This window comes from Natator depressus, chromosome 16, assembly GCF_965152275.1.
Source record: "Natator depressus isolate rNatDep1 chromosome 16, rNatDep2.hap1, whole genome shotgun sequence".
Taxonomy (NCBI): Eukaryota; Metazoa; Chordata; order Testudines; family Cheloniidae; genus Natator; species Natator depressus.
In genome coordinates this window covers 16,713,058-16,722,866 of record NC_134249.1, presented here as the reverse complement: position 1 = coordinate 16,722,866, position 9,809 = coordinate 16,713,058, and the positions used below count along the sequence as shown (strand labels likewise).

At 49.9% G+C, this 9,809-nt stretch overlaps 1 protein-coding gene across 4 annotated transcripts in view; it reads right to left on the bottom strand.

Annotated features, from left to right (window-relative positions):
- Window positions 1-442: 442 nt before the first annotated feature.
- Window positions 443-9,809, bottom strand: part of NTNG2 (netrin G2) — a 73,355-nt gene continuing 63,988 nt past the window's right edge. For 3 of the 4 annotated variants that reach the window (XM_074973628.1, XM_074973631.1, XM_074973629.1), the window contains 3 exons: window positions 4,429-4,596; window positions 2,430-2,564; window positions 444-1,638 (listed from right to left, as the gene is read on the bottom strand). In XM_074973628.1, the coding sequence (XP_074829729.1) occupies window positions 1,418-1,638; window positions 2,430-2,564; window positions 4,429-4,596 (524 nt within the window). In that variant the 3' untranslated portion in view covers window positions 444-1,417. Of the gene's footprint in view, window positions 1,639-2,429; window positions 2,565-4,428; window positions 4,597-9,809 lie in introns of all 4 variants that reach the window. The other variant, XM_074973632.1, reaches the window with a different exon arrangement.

The window sequence follows — 9,809 nt, the reverse complement described above, 5'->3', positions numbered from 1 at the left end:
TACTTTGGGTAAGGATACTAGAAATGGAAAATGCCAGTGGAGGACTGGTGGAAAAACAACTTCTGAACTACCTCAGGCTGAAACCAGAGCATTGGAGTTGCTCAGGGAGCAAGAGATCTAAAGCATTCAGCTGGGGGATCAAACTGATTGCTCAGTTTGCAAATTATATCACGTATTGCTTCAGAATTCTCCAGCCCCCTTCCATGTGAATGTCTTAAAATACTTCCCCCTATGTAGCATGTCCATGAGCTTTAAATCCCTTCCCATATTTGAACTAACACCTGTAAGTTTACATTGAAGTCCAAGGTTGTGGCTGCTTGTGGCTTCAATAAAATTTAAATTCCTTAGATCTTAAAGACAAAACAAACCCCCAGAGGGTGCACCTTGGTATTTGAGTCAGAAAACACAAGAGGACATCATGTATCAAAAAATAAGTCTTTACCTGTAATTAACTCTGCACGCAAAGGAAAACATGGTGGTCAAGCAGCAATTAATAGTTGCTTTACTGTAGGATTATACACCAGAATCAAATGCTCATGGTAAAATGTCCCTTTAGGTTGTAGTCCTTTTATAGCATTTAATTCAAACAAAAATAATTTTCTACCAAAAAAGTATTTGAACTGTACACTATACGGAAATGCCTGGATAAGACATTGCACTCTGATATACCATGCGCACAATGGCCTTTTTGTTCTGGTCAAGTGCAAGAAAAGGAAATAAAAATCCAACAACAAAAATACAAAACTTAATAAATTCAGCAACTAGATTTGTAGGCAACGGTATCTCTAGGGTCCGCCAGGTCAACAATGAAACATGGGACTATGTAGCAAGGATGGACCAAAGAGTCCCCCAGGGATGCCTTGGACTCCAGTCTCTAGTGCCATGGGGCTCTGGAGCAATTAGGACTGGCTCTTTCAAAACAAGAAAGAAAATCAAACTACTGAAAAGTTTAAAAAAAAAAAAAAATCCTTGGATTGCGGCACTGTTTTGGCAGGGTCCCCCATGCCCTGGAACCAGAGCCCCCTGTGCGAAATGGGGAACGAGTCACTGCTTTTAAGGAAGTGTGTGTGACAGGAGTCCTTTCTAATGACAGCAAGGTACTGCCGCTTCTGCACAACGGCTGTCACAGTTCTCGCCCTGCAGCTCAGCAGCCAAGTCCATGCTGCAGCCACCTCTGTCCGGGGCGCGGATGTTTGAGCAAGGCTGCTGCTGGTGGAGTGACAGGAGTCAGCCCCTGAGATGCTGTGCCTCCCTGTGGACAGGGGCCTGAATGACGTCATGGAAGTCCTAGAGTAAAGGAAGGCTGAGGAGGTGGTGCTATGGAGGGCTCTCTATGACCTTAGTCTCCTCGCCTCCTCTCTCCCCCGCCCCCTCTCCCTCATGATGCACCTTGACTTGGCTCTCTTGTGTTCGCAATTCAAAAGTCCAAGTGTCGCAGCTGGAGGATGAGTGCACTAATGAGGAAGAGGGTTAGGCTGAGGTATGTGCTGGAGGCAGAATTACAGGCCTTGTTGTCAGAGTCACACTTGGATTGCTCACACAGGACGCCTTTGTAGCCAGCAGGGCAGATGCATCTCTGGTTCTGGTAGCAGGTGCCACCATTCTGGCAAATCAAGAGCTCCTCGTCACAGACATTGGCTGCAAGGTGAAGAGGGAAGAAAGAACACGGGGAATTACTCCTGGATACCTACAGCCCTGGGGCCTTAAGATTCTGCCCTGTGCTATAACAAAGGTTTATTGCCTTCAATTTAATTAAGGGGTGTTGAAGGCTATGCCACTGGGATGCCATCAGGAACAAGGTGTAGCTGAAAAAGCCTGGGTTAAAACTGTAACTAGAATGTGTGGAAAGAATAGGAGGACTTGTGGCACCTTAGAGACTAACAAATATATCAGAGCATCAGCTTTCGTGGGCTACAGCCCCCTTCGTCGGATGCATAGAATGGAACATATAGTAAGAAGAGATATAGATATATACACACACCCCTATACAGAGAATGTGTAGGCTGGCTTTTGCTCAGGTCTTTTTTCAGGCCCTTGGTATTAATCCAATTGCCCTGCAGCACCAGTGCAAGTCTAAGGCCCCAGACTCATAGGAACACACCGTGGCTGCAGACTCTGCAATGACATGACATTAATGGGGTGGGACCTCAGCATTCCACTGCTGCTCTCTGAACAGCCCTATAAACTGGGCTCTCTGCAACTACCTCCAATCGGCAGCTGAGCAAGTCTTGCTAAAGACTCCCCCCCCTCCTGCTGGCTCACTTCATCACTCCTGTTCTCTGGCCATGCCGGAGTAAGGGCTTTGCCTTGCCTGGGGATCCTTGGGAGAACACGCTCTAGCTCATTCCACAGCTGTCAAGTACAGTGGCTTTATGGCTGCTGCTGTGCATTTGTTACCCTGCTACTACCCGCCAGCCTGTGGTACTTACGAAAACAACCCTGTCTCCAGTAGTAATTGGGAAGGCAGTCGTCACACTTAGGCCCGGAGGCACCTTCTCTGCATTCACAGTAGCCGGTCTCATTACAGCGGTCGTGCAACGACCCGATTTGATTGCAGTTACATTCTGTCCAAACACATGGAAGCTAGTTACTACATTAGACTGTGCACACTGAGCGCCAGGGAGCTCTCCATGCCTTTCCGACAGGGCTCTGCACGCTGACAGGGCCTTGAGAAGGGCTGGCAGTGTGAGCTGCCCATTTAATCCTTGACTTTTAGGAGTGAACTGTTACAAGTACTTTACAAGTACCCCACCTTGCTCTGAGTTGCCTTTCCGCCACAGCAATTTATACACAGATTCTGCTCTACCTACTACTAAAATGCGGCTTGTTCTGGGCTCCCCAGAAGTGATGGGAAGGAAAGGCATATTTTGGCCAAGCTTCTCCCCTTACCAATGTACCACGGCTCAACATCCACATACAAGCTTGGAAGGGTTGACCACACCAAACTACCTGGAAGTCCATTTAATTGCCTCAAAAGTGAAGAAGTGCTCTGAGCCTCTGCTGTTGTTCGGAGGGAGACTAGGTATTTCTAAGTGGATACTCAGTCCTCTGTGTCGGGGGTGGGTGGTATTGATTCGTATTACCTCAGGGCCTAGCAGTGCTAGTGGTAGATCAGGCCCCTTATTACGCCAGGCACCGTACAATGGCTCCTAGGGTATTACAGATCCACCCCACCTCCCGCTGCCTGTTCCAGCCTCCTTGTGCTAGAGATTTGGATGAGCTGCTCCAGTTTGGTGGCCAGTGGGTGACCCAGAGCTCGGGTGCTACCCGCTCTGCAGCCTCTCACTCTAATCGGGAACCTCTGTCTCCAGTGTCCTTTTGTACTCCATTGGAGGCCAGCGGGAGTGGGACTGATTGCCGGGAGAGCAGTTCCATGGAGGTGGCGGAGGAAGTAGATGGGGTGTTGGTTTGGTAGCCCTAGAGCTGCAGAGTTGCTGGGTAGGGCGCATGTGACTGTTGCCGCTCACCTCAGGGGCGGGGGCGAGGTAGCTGGGCAAGGGCCTGGATTCTGTACGCAGTTATGCCACTGATGCTAATGGGGTGACATTAGTGTAATGGGGTGCAGACTCTGCCCTCTCCCGCTGGAGCAATAGGGTGATGAGTAAAAGGAGGAAAATGACAGAAGAGAAATGGAGAAGGCCCAGTGCCAACCTGCTCCTTGATTGATTCACATCAGTCCTCCAAGATGTGACTCAAAGCCTCCCAGCCGGGAGCTGGTGTAAAGCTCAGAAGAGAGACGTTTTACTCAGGGCTTGTGGAATGCTGGCAGCATGGGGAGAAGGGAGTCCTCATCACTGGCTCAAACGGGTCAGACCCAGCAGCAGCGCTGTGTTGCTCAGAGGGACTGGCAAGAGCTGAGCGAGCCCGGTGTGTCCTCTTTCTCAAGGATGAGTGAATTAGTGCCCCGTGGGGCAACAGCCCCAGGGATCATTCAGAGTGCGTGCGGTGGGGAAGAGCACAGCAAAGCTGCAATAACTACCTCCACTACTGAACCATGCCATGGGTGGGGATAATCCAGCAAGAGCCGGATAGCTGGGGCTGGCAGCTAGGCTGGCTCAGGGAAGTGGGGATAGCATATCGGTTACTGTGAGTTTGCCAGTTCAAATCCGGGCTTGCTTTCTAGGGCAGTGCAAGCTTCCCCTATCCTGGGCTGTCAATGCACCTGAACTGAGCTGGAGCTGAAATACCTCCTTTGGGAGAGACAGAATTATTTAGTCTTTGAAGCCCATTTACCCGTTGGCCGCTCTGTGCCGATTGCTGACCAGAAACTGGATGGCCACTAGGCTCCGTTCTCTCAGGCCACCAAACAGCCAGCGGCTGGTAACTACTTTCAACCATTATTAATTTCAGCCACGTGTGAAGCAGCGACCTCGTGAAACTCCCCGGAGAGCAGTGCCTACCCCACGCCATAGTGCCCCAGCTCCTCACCTATGCACACATTCTCGTCGTCTAGCTCTGCCGAGCCGTTCCGGTAGAACCCAAGGCGGCAGTGCTGGCAGTGCTGCCCCCTGGTGTTGTGTTTGCAGCTGACGCAGGTCACCACATTCAGGAAGTCAATGTAGCTGCAGCGGTTGGAGTGGCCATAACACTCGCAGTCTGGTGGGAAGAGAAGCGAGAGAAGTCCCTGGCATGCGGTCATTCCCATGGCACTGGGCCAGAATGGCCATGCACCATCAGAGTTAATAAGGCAGTGACATGAATCCAGGGGACTCAGATGGGTTCTCTTTTGACAGTACAATCCCTCCCCCACCCACCCACCCCCCAAAAAATGGAGACAGCCAGCTGGGTTGGTTGCGGATCTGTGCTGGCATGTGGGTGATCAGGGTTTGAGAGTAACTACCCTGCTCTCACTGCAGGAAAAGGCGGTTTTTTAAGGCCTTGTTCCTCAGGTGTAGATGGGTACACAGCCTTCTAAGCCACAGGCCCGCAGTTTTATTTCCAGGAGCAGGGTTTTTATCAGGGCGACTAGTGAGAGCTTTTGTCCTCATTCTCCATTAGACACACCAGAGGATAAGATGGCTAGCAACATCTGTCTCGTGGCGCTGACAGCATTAGGGCTCAGGGCGACAAGTTTGCCTGGGGAGCTTGAAGGGATAATGGGGAGCGGACTGGCACAAGAGAGGGGCCGATGTGTGTCTAGTCCACATTGCTAGTTCCACCCCGCTTCAACATTCCGCTGTCATAGGCAGCGTTGGTGTGTCCCTAATCACCAGCAGCAGAATAAAGAGGCTGAAAGGGGCAGAAGGTGCAGTAGAAACAGGCCCAAGCTGCAAAGGACAGACCAGGTCTGACCTTTCCCAGTAGTTGGGAGATTCTGGAGATTTGGTTCAAGCCTATCTTGACTGTTAGTGTAACACAAAGGATGGCAGGGAAACAGAATGCAAGTGACAAGTTGACATGCACTGGGGTGGGGGGGGGGAGGTGATGGGGAGGGGAGTGAGATCTGCTTCTATGAAAGAGCCAGGCAGGGTTTTCCCCCACAGTTCACAGTGCCTTTGAGATGAATTGTAAACACTGAATCTCAGTGAAATAAATTTTGCCTGTTCAGTTAATGTTCAAGGAATCTTCTAATTGGGTATTGGTGGCTGTTGTAGGTGTGTGACGGTTATTTTATCATAAGGATTCCTTCTTATAACGATAAATAGCAGATGTATTCAGAGACAAGTGTAACTGCTAGTCTTCGAAGTGTCTGACATCTCCCTGACCCAGGTAGGTGGTGGTTGTGTTTTTTAAAGGTGAGGAAAATCTTGATCACAGGGTTAGAAAGATCTCTCCAAAGCTTGCAGTGTCTTAGTTTGTTTTCTGTTTTCCCACCAACCATCATTTCTCCCTCTTACCTCTAAATGTTTCAACAGGTGCCACTGGGCCAGAGCCAGATTTGAGCCTGATGAGTTTGGAGATCTTTGAAGCCGCTTGGAAAAATTAAAAACATGCTTTTTCTCATCACTTAACACACATTCACTTCCTACCCTGCGGGCGAGCAGCTCTGGTGCTAGAACAATAATGGAGTAAGCCAAGAACATCACGTTGGCATCGCTGAAATCTATTTCTGCTCAAGACAGCTGGTGGCTTTCTACATTTCTCATTTGTTTTTCTTTTCCCCCTAAAGTTTGGTGCATAAGAAATTCCACCCATAAAAGTGCTCTTTTGCACAGAGCTCAGTGAAAAGCAGAGTTCCTGTTTCTGGATCCTGCCCACTGCTTTACATATGTGTAGAGGAATGAATCAGGTTAGACAGTCAGGCTAAAGATATACAAGTCTAACCATTTAAAAATACCTCTTTCCGTGGACTCCATTTAATGTAGGTCACCCCAAATAGCATACAAAAAGGTGTTAGCAATTTATAGACTCAGACGTGGAGGACTGGAAAGGACCTCGAGAGGACTTCTAGTCCAGTCCCCTGCACTCAAGGCAGAACTAAGTATTATCTAGACCATATTATCCAGTGTTACCTCACCCAATTAAGACTGAAAGAGCCACTGCTCTAAGGCTTAGGACCAGGTAGGGCTCTCCTAACAGCACGCAAACTACCACACCAGCCAGCTAACATACTACAGCGGGAAGTACCTGGCGTCTTTGCCTGCTTCTTGCCAGCAGAGCGTGCTGTGTGTCCTGGTTTGCTCTTTGGAGCAGCTGCATGTGGGATTAAAAAAAAGATACAGCTCAATGCTCGGGAAGAGAGAGAGCATTCCCAACAGCAGTGGAAGGTAAGTAGCCGGGCTGCCCGAGAAGGGGACTTACTCGGAGCTATCCCAGCAGAGAGAAACCTTTGCTGCTAACATGCCCATTATAGCCGTACTTCAGTGCATTACCATAGCGATTACATTCCTGGCCTTTGCTTCCAATGAGGGCTAATGGGTTTCAGTGCCTGGGATGCTTTGTCCTTTTTAAACCCTAGCAGGGATGAGAAGAGGCTGACAAACAGGTTTGCTGCCTGGGTGGGGGGTGAGCTATAACAAAAAAATCAGGTAATAAACTTAACACTGCTATGTTCGTCCAAGTGCCCACACTGTGCTCCGTGCTGCACAAGGCAGAAGATGACACGTTCTCTTCCCAAGGAGCTTCCAGTGTGAACACAGCTACAGAGCTGCCTAGCTAAGGATTCCACTTTCCTTTACAAACATTAAACTTCACAACACGCCCAGGCTGTGGGAAAGGGTCAGTTATCCCCCACTTTGCAGGTGGGGAAACTGAGTCACGGGGGGGAGATAGTGGTTTGGTGAAGTGGGAATCCCAAGGCGGAGTCACCTGTTCTAATCACTAATTCAGGCCCACCCATTGAAAGCATTCTGTGACCCTAACACTCTGAGCTGCACTTGTCCCAGGGCTGTACCCCTCACGCTGGTGCCAGCCTTAGGTAGTGTAGCTACTCTCCGCTTACCTGCCCTATAGGAGTTCTTAGGCCAAACAAAGTACTGTCCACGCTCATGTACCCTAAGGAGAAAGTTCACCCCAGTGCAAAGGTGTCAGGGAGATTCAGGGCCTCCTGCAGACCCTCTGCACAGACCCTCTGCACACTGTCTCCCACAGTATTCTTGTCAGCAAGTTAAAGAAGTATGGGCTGGATGAATGCACTATAAGATGGGTAGAAAGTTGGCTAGATTGTCGGGCTCAATGGGTAGTGATCAATGGCTCCATGTCTAGTTGGCAGCCGGTGTCAAGTGGAGTGCCCCAGGGGTCGGTCCTGGGGCCGGTTTTGTTCAATATCTTCATAAATGATCTGGAGGATGGTGTGGATTGCACTCTTAGCAAATTTACGGATGATACTAAACTGGGAGGAGTGGTAGATACGTTGGAGGGCAGAGATAGGATACAGAGGGACCTGGACAAATTGGAGGATTGGGCCAAAAGAAACCTGATGAGGTTCAATAAGGATAAATGCAGGGTCCTGCACTTAGGACGGAAGAACCCAATGCACAGCTACAGACTAGGGACCAAATGGCTAGGCAGCAGTTCTGCGGAAAAGGACCTAGGGGTTACAGTGGACGAGAAGCTGGATAGGAGTCAGCAGTGTGCCCTTGTTGCCAAGAAGGCCAATGGCATTTTGGGATGTATAAGTAGGGGCATAGCGAGCAGATCAAGGGACGTGATCGTTCCCCTCTATTCGACATTGGTGAGGCCTCATCTGGAGTACTGTGTCCAGTTTTGGGCCCCACGCTACAAGAAGGATGTGGATAAATTGGAGAGAGTCCAGCGAAGGGCAACAAAAATGATTAGGGGTCTGGAACACATGACTTATGAGGAGAGGCTGAGGGAACTGGGATTGTTTAGTCTGCGGAAGAGAAGAATGAGGGGGGATTTGATAGCTGCTTTCAACTACCTGAGAGGTGGTTCCAAAGAGGATGGTTCTAGACTATTCTCAGTGGTAGAAGATGACAGGACAAGGAGTAATGGTCTCAAGTTGCAGTTGGGGAGATTTCGGTTGGATATTAGGAAAAACTTTTTCACTAGGAGGGTGATGAAACACTGGAATGCGTTACCTAGGGAGGTGGTAGAATCTCCTTCCTTAGAAGTTTTTAAGGTCAGGCTTGACAAAGCCCTGGCTGGGATGATTTAATTGGGGATTGGTCCTGCTTTGAGCAGGGGGTTGGACTAGATGACCTCCTGAGGTCCCTTCCAACCCTGATATTCTATGATTCTATGATTCTATGAATTTTACTCTTCATTTCTGTTTAGGAAGAACAGTCAATCAGCCAGCAAGAGCTGGAGCAGGAGCCCCTGTGAGGTATAGTTTCAAATATGCTTGAAATAGACTTAAAAAGGAAAAAACTCAACTAGCTTGTTTCCTGGGGGAAGGAGATGAGACAAGCCTCTTTCATTTGACAGTAAACAGCCTAATCCCTCTCGAATTACAAACGGCTCACCAGCAAAAAAGCCCCAGCCTCACACTGTCCGTCTCTCTATTTTTCCTGCGCATAGCAGTTTCATAGCTGGCTTTCATCTGAGGAGCACCAAGCACTTTACAAGATCTTCATTAGCAAAGCCTCCCAAAGGCCCTTGGAGGTACAGTGGGTGGTGGTAGCTCTCTCTTACAATGGGGACACTGAGGCACAAGGCAGTTAAGTGACTAGCGCACAATCATATCGTGCATCAGGTGGGGAGCTGGAAATAGGCTCTAGGAGGCCTGATGCCCAATACCTTGTTCTAATCAACAGATCCCCACGCATTTCCCCCAACCCATTGCTGCGCTTATGACCCTTCAGCCTCCCACCTTGCTAGGGTCTAGGATGAGTGATTGCGGCGCCAGGTAAAATGGCCCACTGATAGACGATCACGAACCAACCAGCAAAGTGAAACCAGTGAGCGTTATTTTGTAAGCAGCGGATGCTGGCTGCGTAACACCCCTACCCCATCCCAGCGGCTGTCAGCTAAAAGGCTCACTGTGCGTCCCTTCATTTCTGCCATCCCTGGGAGAAGCTGTGTCTCTCAGCAGATGTGCTTCTTCCTTGGGGGGGGGGGGGGGGGTGTTGTTTCACTGCATCATGCTAGAATGGCAGTGACCCCCACGAGGGCAAGCTCCCGCCTTACAGCGCTTCAGAGGATGTTCCTAACAGCATAGCATGGGTGCAGCTGCTTAGCTCCTCTCAGCTGCCCTCTCCAACCAGGCAGGTGGAGCCACGCACCTCCCAGTGCCTTTGGGCTAGATTTAGCTCAGCGGACTGGAAGGGAGGAGAACACTGCAGGCTGCATCCCCAGCATTGGCCGGGATGAGGTGCCAGTTACAGGCAGGGCCAGCTGCCGGATCGGGCTGCCAGCCACAGAGGCACCAGGAGGGGATGACCCAGCCTGTGTAGCCAGACCACTAGGCC